Source organism: Anopheles merus, unplaced genomic scaffold (assembly GCF_017562075.2).
Source record: "Anopheles merus strain MAF unplaced genomic scaffold, AmerM5.1 LNR4000192, whole genome shotgun sequence".
NCBI lineage: Eukaryota > Metazoa > Arthropoda > Insecta > Diptera > Culicidae > Anopheles > Anopheles merus.
The window spans coordinates 13,141-30,853 of record NW_024427772.1 but is presented as its reverse complement, the minus strand read 5'-3'; the positions used below and the strand labels follow the sequence as shown (position 1 = coordinate 30,853).

At 40.2% G+C, this 17,713-nt stretch overlaps 2 protein-coding genes across 2 annotated transcripts in view; both read left to right on the top strand.

The window, feature by feature from the left end:
* The window catches only part of LOC121601819 (gamma-aminobutyric acid type B receptor subunit 1-like), a gene marked incomplete at its 5' end in the record, with an annotated part of 36,690 nt that extends 28,418 nt beyond the window's left edge, over nucleotides 1-8,272 (top strand). Inside the window, 1 exon segment of the mRNA XM_041930621.1 lies at nucleotides 7,907-8,272. Within this exon segment, the coding sequence (XP_041786555.1) occupies nucleotides 7,907-8,056 (150 nt within the window).
* Nucleotides 8,273-10,127: 1,855 nt separating this feature from the next.
* Nucleotides 10,128-13,644, top strand: LOC121601818 (L-dopachrome tautomerase yellow-f2-like). The gene is made up of 4 exons (XM_041930619.1): nucleotides 10,128-11,365; nucleotides 12,355-12,461; nucleotides 12,524-12,777; nucleotides 12,860-13,644. Exons 1-4 carry the CDS (start codon nucleotides 11,127-11,129, stop codon nucleotides 13,535-13,537), a joined length of 1,278 nt encoding a protein of 425 aa, XP_041786553.1. The 5' UTR covers nucleotides 10,128-11,126; the 3' UTR covers nucleotides 13,538-13,644.
* Nucleotides 13,645-17,713: the final 4,069 nt, after the last annotated feature.

Sequence of the window (17,713 nt, the reverse complement as noted above, 5' to 3'; positions counted from 1 at the left end):
TGAGAGTGTAGAATCTCTCGCGATCGCAAAATGCTGAAAGTTTTGCTGTCAGCCGCGGTGACAGTTCTCTATTTGTTTACGACTCGCAGCAACACCCCACCCCGTGAACTGGTTACCCGTCAAGCTTGCTGTCATACCGTGTTCACTTTTCCATGTGCTCTCGCGATCCGTAAACTATCTTCTACTTTAGCTGTGCAATATCTCTCTCCTTTTCGGTTTCCTTAATTTCCACATCTAATACAGCTAACTTAACCGTGGGTCGCTTTAGTTGTTTTCCGGTTGCTGTACGAACAATCGCTTGTCTTACCCACCCGTCTCGTCCTGCATGGACTTCTTCGACTACTGCCCTAGTCCATTCTTTTCGATCTCCCTCTATTACAAACACCAAATCGCCTTCCTTTAGCTGAACCTGGTCGTCGTGCCACTTTGGCCGTTTGTTTAGCGATGGGAAGTATTCTTTTACCCAACGATCCCATAAGTGGTAGGACAACTGCTGTGACCTCTTGTAGCTGTGTCTAAGTGCTTGTGTTACACTCGGACAGAAGCGCATATGTGTCTGGGCGCCTGCTGAACTTCCGAGTAGAAAATGGTTTGGTGTGATGGATTCTACATCTGACGAAAGCGACGTATATGTCAACGGCCTGGAATTGATCAAATTCTCCGAGTCAGCTAACACGCTCAACAATATCTCATCATTCAAACCGTTGACCATCGTTTAGAGTGCGCATAGCTGCTTTCACGCTTCGCACCATGCGCTCCCAGACACCTCCCATGTGTGGTGCAGACGGTGGATTGAAGGACCAACTTGTGCAGGAATTGGTAAATGTATCGGCACATTTATAAATTGTTGACGATATCTCTTGTTTTAGGATGTTGCTCGCTCCCACAAAATTGGTGCCATTATCAGAGAAAATCTCTATAGGTGTACCTCGACGTGCAACAAATCGCCGTATGGCCATGATGCAGGCGTCGGTTGAGAGGCTGTACACCATCTCAAGGTGCACGGCGTGTAACGAGGCAGGTAAACACTGCCACATATCGCTTTTCGTTACGCCTACCGTTCGTGACGTCGACTGGTCCTAGAAAGTCGACCCCGACGTAGCTAAAGGGATGTACCCATGCGGTGAGTCGTTCCACGGGTAGGGGAGACATTCTAGGAGTGTATGGCTTACTTTTTGCTATTTTGCAGCGTTGGCAGTCTTTTGCTACTCTATCAACTAGTGCCCGCAAATTTGGTATATGAAAACGCTGACGGACCTCGTTTACAACCGTTTCTCGGTTTCCATGTCGCAGTCTATGGTGGTAATCTTCTATCAACAAGCAGGTTACGCGGTGTTGCTTTGGTAAGATGATAGGAAAACGCGTGTCGAATGCAGTATATTCTGCGTTTGCTGTACGACCATCGACGCGTATCACACCATATTTGTCTGCCATGGGTGTTAATGAGTGAAGGATGCTTTTAGTTGGTAGGGTTTGCTTCTTTTTATCTCCATTCAGAAGGTTCACTTCATTTGGGTAGCATTCTTGCTGGACCATGCGCCACAACACTTGTTCTGCCTTACTATATTCTTCAGCTTTAACTGGGACTTGGTGTGATAGCACATTTCGCTTTATATGCTGTGCTTGTCTTTGTGTTGCTGGTATGGTCTCAAGTGGTAGATTGTTTGCCTTGCGTCGACAATTAGCTACAAATCGAAAAAAGCATTGCCACAGTTCGTAGTAGTACTTTCCACTTAGAAATACGTTCTACCTTTATGAAGGGTTGTTCGCCAATTTGATGATTCGTTAATAGGTGGGCAGTTCTTCGCTCTTCTAGGGTCTCTTCTACCTTTTTTTGCATTGGCCATTTCGATGGTGGAAGGTAGAGGAATGCTGGTCCATTGAACCAGCGGCTATTTGACTCTAGCTGAGTTTCTTTTCCCCATTTCGTTAGACAATCGGCCGGATTGTCTTTCGTAGGAACATGTCGCCACATTGATGGCTCAGTTAGCGAAAGAATCTCGCCGATCCTGCAAGCGACAAATTGTTTGAAGTCTCTAGAGGGAGATCTAACCCATGCCAGTACTACCTCTGAGTCTGTGTGGATATACTTCCCGTTGATCGGAAGTGTATGGCTGTCCACAATAGTTCGCATTAACCTCGCTCCCAAAAGTGCTGCTTGTAGTTCCATTCTGGGTACAGATTGATATTTTACGGGAGCTACTTTGCTTCGTGCCATGATCAGGGAACAATGTATGCGGCCTTGTTCTTCGGCCCGCAAGTACGCAACGCATCCATACCCAATTTCACTTGCGTCTGTGAAAACATGTAGCTGTAATGTACTCAACTTCGAACACATATCGCCAAGGTAGCATCTTGGTATTTCCAGTCGTTCAACTGCCGGTAGTAGACCCACCCATTTCTGCCACTTGAGAAACTCTGGCTCACTCATTTCTGCATCCCAGTCTATACCGACTCGCCACAAATCTTGCATTATCATGCGACCGTGAATGAGGATTGGGGCTAGCAGTCCCAGAGGGTCGAAAAGGCTCATAATGACTCTAAGGGCAGTTCTTTTTGTAGGTCGTTTTCCTTCCATTACGTAGGGTACTAATTCTTTATGCCATGAGGAGGAGAATCGAAATACGTCGGCAATAGGGTCCCAAACCATTCCCAGCACTCTGGTGTTACTGCCAGTGTCGCTTAGGTTTATGACGACGGGTTTTACATTTACTTTGTTTTCTTCTATAGCTTTAAGCACAGAAGGATCGTTGCATACCCAATTCCTCATGTTAAACGTGTTAAACGTCGTCCATGTAGGTGGAACGTTTGATGGCACTTGCAGCGTTTGGGTAGTTTGTGGCATGTTCGTCAGCATTGCGATGCATGACATATTGTGCAGAACATGGGGAACACGTTGCACCAAATTTCGCAACATCCATCAAATAGATATCGGGATTCTTATTTTTATCAAACCGAAACAAGAATCGTTGGCTGTGAGTGTCTTCCGGTCGGATTCGTAGTTGATGGAACATCTTTTCTATGTCTCCTCCGAAGGCAATCTTTCTCTGTCTAAAATTACACAACACTTCGGGGAGCATAGCTAGCAGATCTGGACCCTTCAGAAGGACTGGGTTAAGGGATACCCCTTGGATTTTCGCTGCTGCCTCCCAAACGAGGCGTTTTTTATCAGGTTTATGTGGGTGCCCAACAACGTTTAATGGTAGGTACCAGATGCGGTTGGGATTTGCAGTAGCCAATTCTTCTTCTGTCGCTTGGTGTGCGTAGCCTCTTTCTATATACATACGCATTTGCTCGTGTACGATCTGCTTCAGTTCTTCATTCTTGTCCAGTTTTCGCTCTAGAGCGTATAGCCTCTATACGCTCTATACGCTATATCTCTTGTGGATGGTAACAGGTACTACACGGAACAGTGTTGTTTTCGCCACGTGGTGGTGTGTCTGCAACTGTGCTGGCTGGGCGGTTGCCCCTTCCCTCGGCTGGTGCAGTAAACTATGGTGTCGTTGACCGCATCCCGGAACGCCGCAGGAGTACCTCGATTTTCAGGGTTTCGTCCCGTGGTTAGCAAGGCAGTTTCGACAAAGCTTCATCTGGTTAACCGCTACCAAGCGATCCGGTGGAGACATGTGCCTAAATGCTTCACATTGCCTCAACTTGTGGCTAGTGTTTTTACACATGCGGCAAGGGGTTGTGTTTGACTCAACGATAGGTGTTGGTGGCTCGTGAGATAGGCTATGTACATTTGAGCGGTGTACCGTTCGATGTGTGTGAGGTTTGGGTGGAGTGTATCTGGTTACAACACAGGCTTCATCTACCAGTTTGTCCATGAAGACTCCAAATTCGTTCAGGGTTGGTAGATGGTAACTTTCACTAAATCGTACCCACTCTAACTTCCTTGTTACGGGCAGCTTCTCTACCATCTCCTCAAGTAGCTCAGGATTTGAAAGGTAGTGTACCAGATCCGCGTTGGCTAGATGGTTGCACAGATGTAACACTGTTAGGCCAAACGTGATTAGCTCATCTAGGTGTTCCGGCCTTGCTGCTGGGGTTCGCCGTACCTTCTCGAGCAAATCCTTCACCACAAGCGAAGGCCGTCCGTACAGTCTCTGAAGTGTCTTCATGATCATCTCTACTGACGTCGGACTATCGAGCCATCCTTCGACGGCATCACGTGCGGGTCCAGTAAGGCATTCTTCCAGCCTGGCCATGTTTTCCGTTGGAGAAAGTCCGCAAGCTTTTGTCGATTCGACGTAGCAGTTGTAGAACTTTGGCCACTCTCGTGGCTTACCTGAAAAGGTAGGGAGTTTTTTCGGCCATACCTGCCTAGCTGCGATGTGGTCGCAGGGTTTCCAATCCAAAGCAGCTACTTCCTTATCGCGTGTAACTTCTTGTTGCACAGGTTCAACGCTGGAACACGCTTGCGGTAAAAAAATCTTCGATTGGGCCTGTACCCACTCCGCCGTTTTTGATCTCAAGATGGACTCTTGTTCGTTTTCGTCTTGACCACTCAACACTAACCCCTGAATGATGCTCACAGAGTATTCGGAAACACCATCGGCCTCTTCGAGGTTATTCCTTTGCGTCTCGTGCTGCAGTTCCAAGGCGGCAAACTTGCACTTCAATACCGCTTCCGCCATCGTCTTTTCTTTCTCTGCCATCATTTTTTCTTTCTCAGCCATTAGCAGCTTCACCTGTAGGGCTTGTTCTCTCACTAGGCGTTCTAAGGCTGAGCGCTTGGACGACACAGATGAACGCCCATGCTTGGATGATGCAGCCTTACTAGTACGCAAAGACGAACCTGGTTCCTTGTTGGGACAGTGGGGCTTCTGTTTGCATTTATCGCTGGCAGCATTCTGTTCCTCTGCTCCCTCTTCGTTTACGCGACGTTCTAATGCTGAGCATCTTGAAGACGTCGAAACTTGTTCATGCTTAGACAAACTTGCTTTGCGGCCGTGTTGGGATGAGCAAGGCTCATCATTCGGATGGAGAGGTTTATCCTCGCGCTTTTCGCTTGCCAACACTTGCGTGGCTGCTATATCCCGATTTTGGCTGGCCTTAGCCGCCATTAGCCTCTCGCTCTTGGGTCGAGTAACTTTGGCTGTTGCCGCGGTAGCGGCCTTTTCTCCCACATCACTCCGCACTTGCGGTGCATTATCGCGGTCAGTCGCTGCACGGGTGATTTTCATCGCTTGCTGGGACATTTTCTCGGATGCACTAACACTCGAAAAATATCACTCCCGGCACTTTGATTTTAGATATTCGCGATAAAAATCTTTGCACTTATTGCAAAAAAAACTTTTTTAAAGCTTGTTAGCTCCCGAACTAGTCGCGTAACGGAATATAAATTGTTCTCTCATAGGAGTCAAAAAATGTTTATTCGCCGAGTTTCGCTTTGGGTGGAAACTTTATTTTGTCGCGGTTTTTGTACACCTTTAAAAAGTTTTTCAACTATATTCGCTCGCTGTCGTGATGCTACTGAAGCAATCGCGATGGCGAGGAACCCGATTCCCGATACTGAGGTCATTTGCCTTCCCTGTATCCGAACCCGTTACAGTGCCCTCTATACGTGAGAGTGTAGAATCTCTCGCGATCGCAAAAGCTGAAAGTTTTGCTGTCAGCCCCGGTGACATTTCTCTATTTGTTTACGACTCGCAGCAACAATAAGAATGATAAAATTTCCAGGTTACGGTGACTGCCGCTAAAATAAAGTATGAGTAAATGTGAACTGCTTTGCGTATTATTTTTGTGTTTCCATATTTCTTATTCATACACAATTAAAGATTGTGGGGTATGGTGGAGGATTTTTCATGAATAGTTTTATAGGAGGATACGAAAAAATGTAGATACGATTCTAGGTCAAAGAATAAGTCCTTAATGATTTTCGCCGACCGAAAGCACCATGTGGAACTGTGGGTGATCGAGAAAACAAAACCTGTAATAAATACTTAAAATATCTAAGTGATATATTTTAGTATAAAAAGGTAGAATATGTATATATATATATCGAGAATATGTTCAACTGTGATCCGGCCCGCGACCCTAAACGAGTTTGACATCACTGTACTAGAGGTTTCGATTCCACTCCCGTATCGGCGAGGTATTGCTACAACACTGCCAGCAGAACTGCCAACACTGCCAATAATATAGAGACATTTTGCCTAATAACAAGGCTCAGCAAGGGATTCAATACTCTAGGTATTGGTCTTCATAATCTAGAGAAAGTCTTTATATTGTGTGCCAAAGTACATCGTACATATTAGGTACATCGCCATAGACACATATTTCAATCGGTGAACACAATCGTCTTACACTTAGTTTTATATTTGTGAATCATTGTTTTGGTTTTAATAATAAAACGATTAGAATAACCAACTAAAAATAAAAAAAACCCTAAACCCTAAACCCTAAGCGACCCTAAACGAATTTGACATCACTGTACTAGAGGTTTCGATTCCACTCCCGTATCGGCGAGGTATTGCTACAACACTGCCAGCAGAACTGCCAACACTGCCAATAATATAGAGACATTTTGCCTAATAACAAGGCTCAGCAACGGATTCAATACTCTAGGTGTTGGTCTTCATAATCTAGAGAAAGTCTTTATATTGTGTGCCAAAGTACATCGTACATATTAGGTACATCGCCATAGACACATATTTCAATCGGTGAACACAATCGTCTTACACTTAGTTTTATATTTGTGAATCATTGTTTTGGTTTTAATAATAAAACGATTAGAATAACCAACTAAAAAAAAAAAAAACAGGTAATATTCCAATGATATATTATTTGTCCACCTACTACAAATATTTACACCTAAACCCATTATGTGAAAATAGGACAAAAGTTGGAGGGAAAAATGTAGTTTGGAAAGATTTTGACTTTGACCAGTCACAACTTCTGAAGTTGACATGATACTGTTATAATATTACAGATTTTTCTTCGCTAATTATTTAGCTTTGTGATGAACATAATATTTTTTTTAATGGGATATTTTTGACTTCCGACCGCCCTTGTCCTAATGTGCATACGTAGGACTAACTATCCTGCTATGGGTAATCAATACTATTAACAGAGCTAAAACACCTTTACTGGTTGATACTGGGTTATACTGGGCCCATAACCTATTAACAGAGCTAAAACACCTTTACTGGTTGATGGTTGAAAGAGGAATGAACATTTTATTAACTACATTCTGTTAACACTATTTCATAGAGTACTATGATCAATTGTACACCAGTATCTCATAGCATACTTAAATCAATTGTAAACTTCAACAAATACGGCCTTGGCCGACTAAGGTTGTTATGCCAAAAAGAAGAAGAAGAAGTAAACATCATGTAGTATTCTTCTATTTAGTAGCTGTTGCGCATACGTGTTGAAATATTTTTCTTCCTATAATTGCTAGCTAGCTGTTCAGGAGAGCCTTTCAAATTTATCCTAAAGCATATGATTAAAATTAACATGGTGTTCATATAACACACGAATGAATACATTGTAGATATTGGAATTTCACGTTCATGCGAAATAATGCTGAAATAAAGGGTGTTCATTTTCCTACGTTTTCCTTAAAATCCGAATTTGGCTATAATCGGTACCATTTATTTCGGGGACTACCTGTATACCGTCTGGATTCAATAGTTGAACGCTTTTTAGTTGGCATGCATTTTAGTGGACCACTCGATAGTTGGATGAAAGTTCATTTAAAAAGCATGCGATTGTATGGAAAAATAGAATATTTTTGTATGAATAAACGTGCCAACTAAAAATCACATATTTAAAAGTTGGCAGACAATCGAAGTTCAACCAGTGAGTTCAGACTGTATCGTTGATTCGTACTTTTCTAGCATCGTTTCAATTCATGTAATACAATGAGAAAATATTTGTTTGCTTGATAAATTTGCAGAAAGAAGACAAAATACGACTGCTCAAGCAACGACTAACAGAACGGGAAAATAAAAATACTGCACAACCTTTTAATGAACCCGCAAATGGCACCACTGCTGGAGGAATGCAATTCAATCGATCATCATCAACCGCGCTAGCTCAAAAGTAACTATAAATGTTTCAACGAAGGTGCAGAAAGAATCCTTGAAAAATATGTTATGATGTACTCTTATTATGAAATGAAATGATGGTGGTTTATCTGAATTGCAGAATACAATTGAAATTGAAAGTAAAAGCATGCATAGTAGTGAATAAATTGTAATTCTAGTGAAATTCAATCCATACGACAATTCCTCAATAAAATAGGAGAAAGCAACGCTCGAAATACTGAAATAAATTTTCTGCTATGTAGGATACATGAAGCGTAATAAAGTAATATTTTAAAAAATATATATTTTAACAAAACTCAATAACGTCTCCTGTTATTATTCTTGCATACACAAGGACTTTTATTGTAATATAAGTGCATGACACAGAGCGTTGAAAGATTTAACATGCAAACTTACAATTTAAATCGCAATGCTAGGGTTACACGTTTGTGAAACAAATGTAATCGGTGATTTGCGAAAAATGTATTGTAGTCGATCTTCTCACATCACACCAACAATCTTTGATAACAGGCTTTGAGGTATGTTACCTTTGAGTCACGTTAAAGTATAGAACATATTATTATTTTGTTTTCATTTTGTCTTTGTTTATCAATAGCTCCGATTCCATTCTGATGATAAATGATCACCATGGGCTCCAACAAATACGTCTCCTACATGAATTAACGTCATTCTGCACATCACGTAAGGTAACGTTTTGAATAGGTCTGAAATCAATTATTTGTTGCACTCTCCTTGACACTTTAAATGCACAGCATGCGATATATTGTGTGAAAAGTAATCAGCATTCCAAGGGAATAGTACCACATAAAAGGTAATGGCATATTTTCATTACAGATATTTAATTCGTTTGAACAAAACGGCCTTTTTGGACCGTTACTCTGAAATAATAAAAAAAACTAATTCGTTTGATTTTTGTTTGGTACACTTTTTATTTATAGTTTGCTAAGACAAGTGTTTTTAATTCCACAGTGAATGAATATTTTCATTTATGTAACGACACTAGTTTAACAAACAAAAAGCACATTCAAGCAACATCGTAATACGTACACATTAGTGGTAGGACATACGATTCATTTCACGACCCGACCCGGAGTCGGGTGCGAACCAATCGTTTCCTACCCGTGGGTGCAGCGGGTACGCTTGGTCGGAGTCGGAATCAAATCAGAATCGCGGGTGCAACGAGTTCGGGTCGACCAGAATGATGAGTAGGTGCGAGAAAGCATATGCGACTCCGACCCGTTGGTTCAGCCAGTTCGGGTCGGGTATTGAACCTACCTTGACTTGACCCGACTCAAATTCGCTTCACTAACGGATCGGAGTCGCTTATACTTTCTCGCACCTACTCATCGTTCGGATCGACCCGAACTCGCTGCAACAACGGGTTGAAATGAACCCACCTTGGCCCGGACCGAGCCGAACTCGTTGCACCAACGGGTCGGAGTCACTTCTGTTATCTGGCACCTACCGGAGTAAAGGAGCCAAAGCCTCTCTTAACTGTTCAAACAAACAAACCTACCGGAGTCGTTGCACCTACTGAACCTACTTGTACCATTTGGGTCGACCCGAATGACTCCGGGTCGCGTACGGATGGCTCCGACCGAATAGGTTCGGGTTGACCCACCTATCACTAGTACACATGTATAGCACCTCTGCGTATTGTGTTCATTGTTTTGGCATTATGTGTCACTGCTATTTCATGCCATTACATTACATCACTGCTCTTTCGATAGTCTTTTTTTGTAACGAATTTCTAATTATTTGTGCTCATCGAATCGTAAAGAATAAACTGGTTCTAGGTCAATTGTTGAACGTTTTTAATGTATATATACAGAACAAAAAGTTTGTACAGATCAAATTGTAATATTAATTCAACAGGTAATAGAGATGTAAAGTCAAATATTTGTTTACACCACCGTTTAGCTATTTTCTACGAGATATGTATACAATATTTGGTGCTTTCGCAAATCAAACACAATATTTTTACAGTGCATTTACAATCGAACAGAAGTGAACGTAATCATAAGGAGAGAAGTTCAATGACTCATCAATTGTCTTTAACTGTTTGATAGTTGCTACCTTTATTCCCTCTGAATAGTTTACAAAACCTCACTAATCATTTCGAACTTAAACATCTTGTTATGCTTTGTTAGAGCTACTTGAATAGCGTAAAATCGTGATTTTGAACCGGATTTGGTACAGGCGATCGAAGCGAAACATGTCGGAAGAAGATGTTTTGAACATTCAGCTATTTTTTACTGGCTTCCAGCCTATATTCTTGTATGTTTGAGGTGCGGTAGCATTCTGCTTTGTTAGTTGAACGCAATGGCAATAATCACACTTAAAACGTAAAGAAAAACTCGTTGCGTTGCTAACCAAGTTTATAATTTAGAAGATCGCGATCGTGATTGTTCGTCACGTCGAAACAAGTGATCTTATGCAATTGAAGAGGCGTTTTGGCGCTATGCTTTTGTTACTATGCCCGGTGCTATGCCCTGGTAATTTACCGTAGGTGTCCGACGAGTCCCAGTCGAAGGATTTTAAACATACATTAATATTTTGGCCTTCTTGAAAGGGGTTGTTTGTTTAATAAGTAGATGCATCACATGCCACCGACGATCTTTTTATAAACTATTCCACAGACAGCTACAACTCCACAAATGCACTAGGTGGATCGATGAAATCGTTTTCAGTTTTCGAGCGAGCCGTGTGCTTGACGGGCAGATGACGATCGCAGTGCTGAGAGAAACAAAAGTGGAAAGAGAAGCATTGGGAACAACAGTACGATGAAACAAAAACCGGTACGCGGGTTGAGGGCTCTGATCCGCATTGATATAGCAATTTGTAGCCGGTTTTACGAGAGCAAACCTTTTCGCTTTTGAGAAATGGTTGGTGGTTTTTCAGGTAGGCTTTCTCGTATGCAAACACGGTGGTACCATCAATTGTCGATTGTTCGCGTAGCTGTACGGACGCAACAGCAAATCGTGCTTTCATTAGTAGAACAATCCAGTACGAGTGAGTTACAACTATTGTGTAGTGTACTTTCAAGGGTTGACCAAAACAACCAGTGCAATGATACTGGCTACTTCAAATCTCGTGCTCTCTGTGATCACTGTTGGAGCGTTGTTGATTCTGCCCGATGTCTTTGGTGTGAAGCTGAAGGAAAAATTTAAGTGGCGTGAAGTTTCGTTCGCTTGGCCCTCAGAAGATGCTAAGGTGGCTGCCTTGAATTCCGGCAAATACATCGTTCACAACAATCTACCTCTGGGTTTAGAACGATGGCGTGACAAACTGTTTATTACTGTCCCAAGGTAATCAATCGAAATAGATTTAATATTATCGAGACCTGTGCTAAATGTGAACACATTTCCCACTTTCGATCATAAAACGAGACTGGATACATGCTCGCTTTGTTAACGTTATTCGTCAGTGTAAAATAAATGCAATTTGTTGTACAGTACTTATTAATAATGTAGACGGCGTTCTCTCTTGTATTTTCCTGCTTTACTGATATTTTATGTAACAATGGTTCATAAATATGTGATGTAATGCAGTGCTCCCCAACCTTTTTAGGATCACGGACCACTTGTGTTTGAAAATACATTTGCCGCGTCCCACATATATTAAGTGCATATGTTTAGCAGACTAAGTTCAAAGCTTTTTGATCAAAACTATTTTTAATATTATTCTAGACATGTCTGTTGAAAGTTTAATCTTGTTTGTGGGAAAAAATTAAAGATGTGTGTTGTAATAAGCTTTTCTTTTGAAAAATCAAATCTTTTGCGGACCCCGTCTGTTCACTTCACGAACCACAGGTTCTGTTGTAATGGGCACTGTAGGAGAGCCCATACGATCTTGATAGAAAAGTCTGATAGAGAAGACTTTGAAAAAATTAAGTGTTTTTTTATAGTATTGTAATAGTATTTACACCCATGGTATTATAATAATAATCATGTAGTATCTTGTAATACTTCCTTATTTGCTAGATTATATACGGCAGTCATCTAGGCTTAACTCAACCTTAATATACACTGGCGAAAGAAAAAGGGGTTGCCCTTGAAAAGGCCGTATATAGGCTTGTTTTGCAAGAAGGTATAAATGTCAATTTTAATTTTTGCTCATGAAAACCGAACAGATTGTTCGGTATACGTTTCATTCGTTCTAAAGAAGCACCGTAGTCTTTACACGCACAGGATCGAGAATCCGTTTAATTAATAGTTAAAGATTAAAGACTACAAACACTTATTTACTAAACCAAAAAAAAAAAAACTAGTTAAAACTCAATTCTATCTCTTTGCAGGTGGAAGACGGGTGTAGCCGCTTCGCTGACATATGTTAACATTTCCGACGGGATAAGCCCTGATTTGCGCCCTTATCCAGGGTGGACTGAAAATGAACTCCCAACAGGTAAATAATATAAACATACGTTTCATTCCATTTGCACGGTTCTACTTTCCATTTCCTTCCAGAGCGTAATGATGGTCCAGATCCAGCATCCAATTTTTTGAAAAATAACGCCACAATTATATCAACATTCCGTGTCCGCGCCGATGAGTGCGACCGTCTTTGGGTCATGGATACCGGACTTGCAGACATTCTTGGTGATGCTGTTCAATATGCTCCTCCGTCAATTGTGCTTTTTGACTTGTACACAGATAAACTCATTCGACGACATTTCTTCAACAGCACACTGCTCAAAGAGGACTCATTCTTTGCCAATGTTGTAAGTAGCATAAATTATCGAGTCAGAGATTTGCAATCAGAAGAATTATCCCTGTTTTACAATTGTACCATTTTAACTGTAGATTGTCGATACCGAGCGTGGAGATTGCGATAATGCGCATGCCTATATTCCTGACTTGGGAAGCTACGCAGTAATCGTGTACTCTTTGGCAGAAGATCGATCGTGGCGAGTAAAGCACAACTTCTTCCATTTTGATCCTCTCGCGGGCGATTACAACATCGGTGGTGTTAATTTTCAATGGACTGATGGTGTTTTCGGTATGGCTGTCGGAAAACGCTTGCAGGACGGAACGAGGCCCATCTATTTCCACGCATTTTCAAGTACCAAGGAATTTATGGTATCAAACATGGTACTGCATAATGAATCATATGCGCAGAGCCCACAAGCATACTACGACTATAAACTGTTGGGTGATCGTGGACCAAACTCGCAATCATCCGCAGAGTTTTATGATTCGGAAACGGGTGTAATTTTTTACACGCAAGTCAACAAAGATGGTGTGGGATGCTGGAATACGATAATGCCACTGAATGCAGATACTCAAGGGTTAGTGGATTCCGACAGTGACGCGTTAGTATTTCCGAACGATTTAAAAGTAGACAACGAAGGGACATTGTGGGTACTCTCTGATCGCTTGCCTATGTTTATTTTTACCAGTTTAGACGCAGAACAGTACAATTATCGTATTTTAGTAGGAGAAACGCGAGAAATTATTAAGGGTACACCGTGCGATAAGTAAGACTATTTCCTCTGGGTATTTTCGTCACGAAAAGAACCATTAACCATTCAAACTTTCCTTTGACTAATGCATTCGTTGATTTCAAAATAAATATTTGTGAACAAAGATCTTTGCGTAGCCCAATAGATGTGTTTTTTTGTTGTTTCTCTTGTGTAGTGTATACTTCTGAAAATCTTGCCTCGGTTGAGCCGTAAAGAACGATAAAAAAATCAGTTTAAAATTTTAACGATTAAAAATTTGGCCAAAAGTAGTATAACCCAGGTTGGACGCGAGAATTAAAATTCCATGCAAAATGACTAAAAATACAGTCAGGATTGGAGCAAGGATTACGTTAAACGTATTTTATAATGTTAAATCATTAAAATTTAAAACCAATTTAATTTTATCGTGCTCTATTTCCCAATCGAGGCGAGATTTTCAGTACTTTTGCATGAAATTTGAAGGCTTGCGTCCAACTTGGGTTAAAAGTTCTTTTTGCCCCGCTGGCAAAAAGAACTTATAACCCAGGTTGCACGCAAGGCTTAAAATTGCATGCGAAATGAGTAAAAAATCGTAAGGATTGGAGCACGGGTTGTGTAAAACGATTTTAACAATGTTAAATCATTAAAATTTAAAACCATTTTAATTTAATCGCGCTTTATTTCCCAATCGGGGCTTTTGCTTCAGTGCTTCAGATTTTCAGTGCTTTTGCATGCAATTTTAAGACATGCGTCCAACCTGGGTTATAAGTTGTTTGCCAATTTTCAACAAGATATATCAAATTTCAGGCATTTAGCAAGCTAGAATATTCGCTGTTCATGGGGTACTCTATTTCTAACTGCTAAATCTATAGGCGAAAAAACTACTTACCCTCACAATATGTTTAATACGAGGGCGCTGGGGCTATGACGTTGTATGGAGTGCAAGGCCTCGTGCGAGCTAGCAGACTACTCAAATTTGTTTTGCACGAGTACTTTATAAAATCAGTTTTTAACATTGCTTTACGTAAAATTGCATACGATGAAAGCATACAAAACATTACAATGTAATAATAACGACAACAGATGACGCATCAGCTGAATATCTTTATTGATGTTTGACGATAGATGGTGCTTTCCGTAGTGCAAAATATGGCTATATTCGAGCAGTTTTCTGCACAGGAAATGGTGCAAAATCTATGCAGATTTTGGTCAGTTTCCTGTGCTGGATGAGCAGTTTTGGCACCCTCTACTGGGGGAATGGTCAAACTATTTTAGGCGTCGGAGCAAAAAAGGCCTAACATTTACAAATAAAGCTTTCTTTTCCCAAGTGACATTTGCTCGACATTGTTTTTCCATATCTGCTCGATTAGTACTCGATACGCCTGAAATTGTGGATTTGTGTGTGATCAAGTGTGTTGAAAGCGCTAAGATTTAGCGTGTTCGTAAATTAGACTTTCTTCTATCGATGGACAATACTGTCGAGCTCATTTTACATTCATAGGTTTATTTTTTATGAAAAATAAAAGCTAGTTTTGTGCGACGTTATTTTATAAAAAATCGATATCATTTAAGTATAAAATGAGTACATGACCAACTATAACGATAGGAAACATCATTTCTGAGCTAATCTAGAAGAAAACAACAAAAAAGCTGCATCACAATTGATTTTAAAGGCCTATTTCTAAATTCCCTTAAATTTGTGCAATTTAAGTGAACTTTAAGGCTCCAGTTTAAGGCAATTTGCTCGAATTCCCGATGATTCGTGCTCGAAAATGTCAATTGGGTTCGTTCTTCTCTTCCTCTTCCTGCTCCAGTTTAAGGGAATTTAGAAAAAGGCTTCTAAAATCAACTGTGGAGCGACTTTTTCGTCGATTTCTTGTAGATTCACCTGGAAATGACGTTTCTTATCGTTATAAATCTTCATGTAGCCATTTTATACTTTAAAAATACCCATTTTTTATAAAATAGCGTCACACAAAATTAGCTTTTGTTTTTCATCAAAAACCATAGCTGTGAATGAAAAATGAGCTCGACGGCATCGTCCATCGATAAAAGAAAGTCAAATTTACGAACATACCAAATCTTAACGCTTTCAACACACTTGATCACAAATCAATAATTTAAGGTATATCGAGTACTAATCGAGCAGATATGGAAAAACTGTTTCGAGCAAATGTCACTTGGGTTAGCACGTGCCTTCCGTCATCAGCTGATTGTGTGTTGTGTTTGCACAGATAACTTTTTTTACTGAAGTTCAGTAAAATTGTATTGAAGTTTTTTTAGCTGAAGTCTCAGTAACCAGTTAATCTTTATCTAGACCGGTTGGCCATAAAAAAAGATTTTTTATTTTACACAAACAGGATTACTCCTGACTAAAGCTAAACTATGAACTATATCTGGCTGATTCTAGACTTCGACTGACTAAACCTAACAAGCTAAAGTTCTAACTAGGCCGCTTGTTGCTGGCTGCATTGGTCCGTTCTCACGATCGGTCTGCGTGTCGCATTTCTTGCGCATGTCGCCGTTGTCCGCTCGTGGCCGGTGTAGCGTTACATATTCGACTGCTCGTAGCCGGTGTGGAATGCCAGCTTGCAGTCCGGTTTCTAGCGGGTCGGTCTTACTAATCCTTTCAGTAAAAAGAATGTACATTGAATCAGTGCTCACCAAAATGGCAGCTCGTTTACTGAAATCACAGTAAAGCCATTTTCATATTACAGATTTTTCAGCAGTTGGTAGCGATGAAAAAGTAACGAAATTTTTTATTTAAAATTGAGTTTTTTTATTGACGCGCAGATATTGCGAGTCCCTCTATTCATATTCATCCAGGTTATATGTTATTTGATACAGTTTTTGTTCTATTTTGTGCAGCAAAAAGTTTTGATGGTTCAATAAGCGCTCACAGACACCACGAAATTTTGGTAAAAGTAAGGCTCAGCCCTCTACGTTACGCTAGCGTTACGCGTAACGCCTGTTTATCTCAAACCCAAGCAGCATATTTTGAACGCCTGTTTTAACCGTCGTGGATGAGCAAATTGATAGATATTAACGTCTAATAATCTAAACCTTATGAATGTTCAGCAATCTTTCATAAGGTTTAGATTCATTGATAATTCATTAGAATAAAAAAGTAATTATATGACTTGTACCTTACTACTTTTGATATTCATTAGTGTTATAGCAACTTTAAAAATATTGGTAAAATTATGATATTAAAATCATAATCAATGTGTAAATGTATTTATTGACCTAAAAAATGTAAATAAATTTAGTAACCTGTATCATTGTCCTAATAAGAGTGTTTTTCAACTAAATGCAATTATGATTTAAAATGGCCACAAACATAGATTTCATAAAACAAAATTTCAAATATTTAACTTAATTAAATGTATTCTACATATTTTTTATGTTCTACTTATTGGAAATGTTACTCCAATTCAAAGCTTCAAGGGTTTTTTAGATTTTTTCTGTAATATTTCTCATAAACTATATATATATTACTTGTGTTTTAGAACTTAATGTCCTAGATATTGGTTAATGTTAAAGTATTTTTTTATTTGTATCGCAGTTGAAAATATTCTTTATTAAAATAATGTACTCTGGTCGGTCGCGTGGACAAAACTATAATAAAAATGCTGCTTGGGAATATTTGTAACGCATGTATTAGGCATGTAACGCTTCTCCTGTGTAACGTAGAGGGCTGAGCCTTACTTTTGCCGGAACCTCAAAAATGAACCTGAGCTTTCTTTCCATGCTTAGATTGTTGCCTAATCATCAGTGCATCTTGGCACTGATGTTGGCGACCAAAATGCCGAAACGGGTTTATACGACGTCCACAAACTTCCGCACGGAGTCCATTTTAGACGCTACGGGGTGCCATTCTTTGATCGCGCATGCATCTAAACGACGTTGGTTCACTTTTTTGGCCATCATGGTTAGGGTTTGAACGATTCACGTTTTGTAAATGCAGGTGAAGTAAAACTCATGATAAACCTATTAACTTGTCGAGTTTTTTAATGCAACCGTTATGCAATTTTAACATTATATTATCACGTTAATAAGTCTTTCAAAATAAAGGAAATAGCATATAAATTTTATATAGATAAGATACACTGAAGTATGGTTGCAATAAATTTATTTAAAGTTTTGCATGCGACTTTACGATGGGAGAGTAGTTGACTTTCGCATAGGCAATACATACAATACAAAGTTTTCTTCT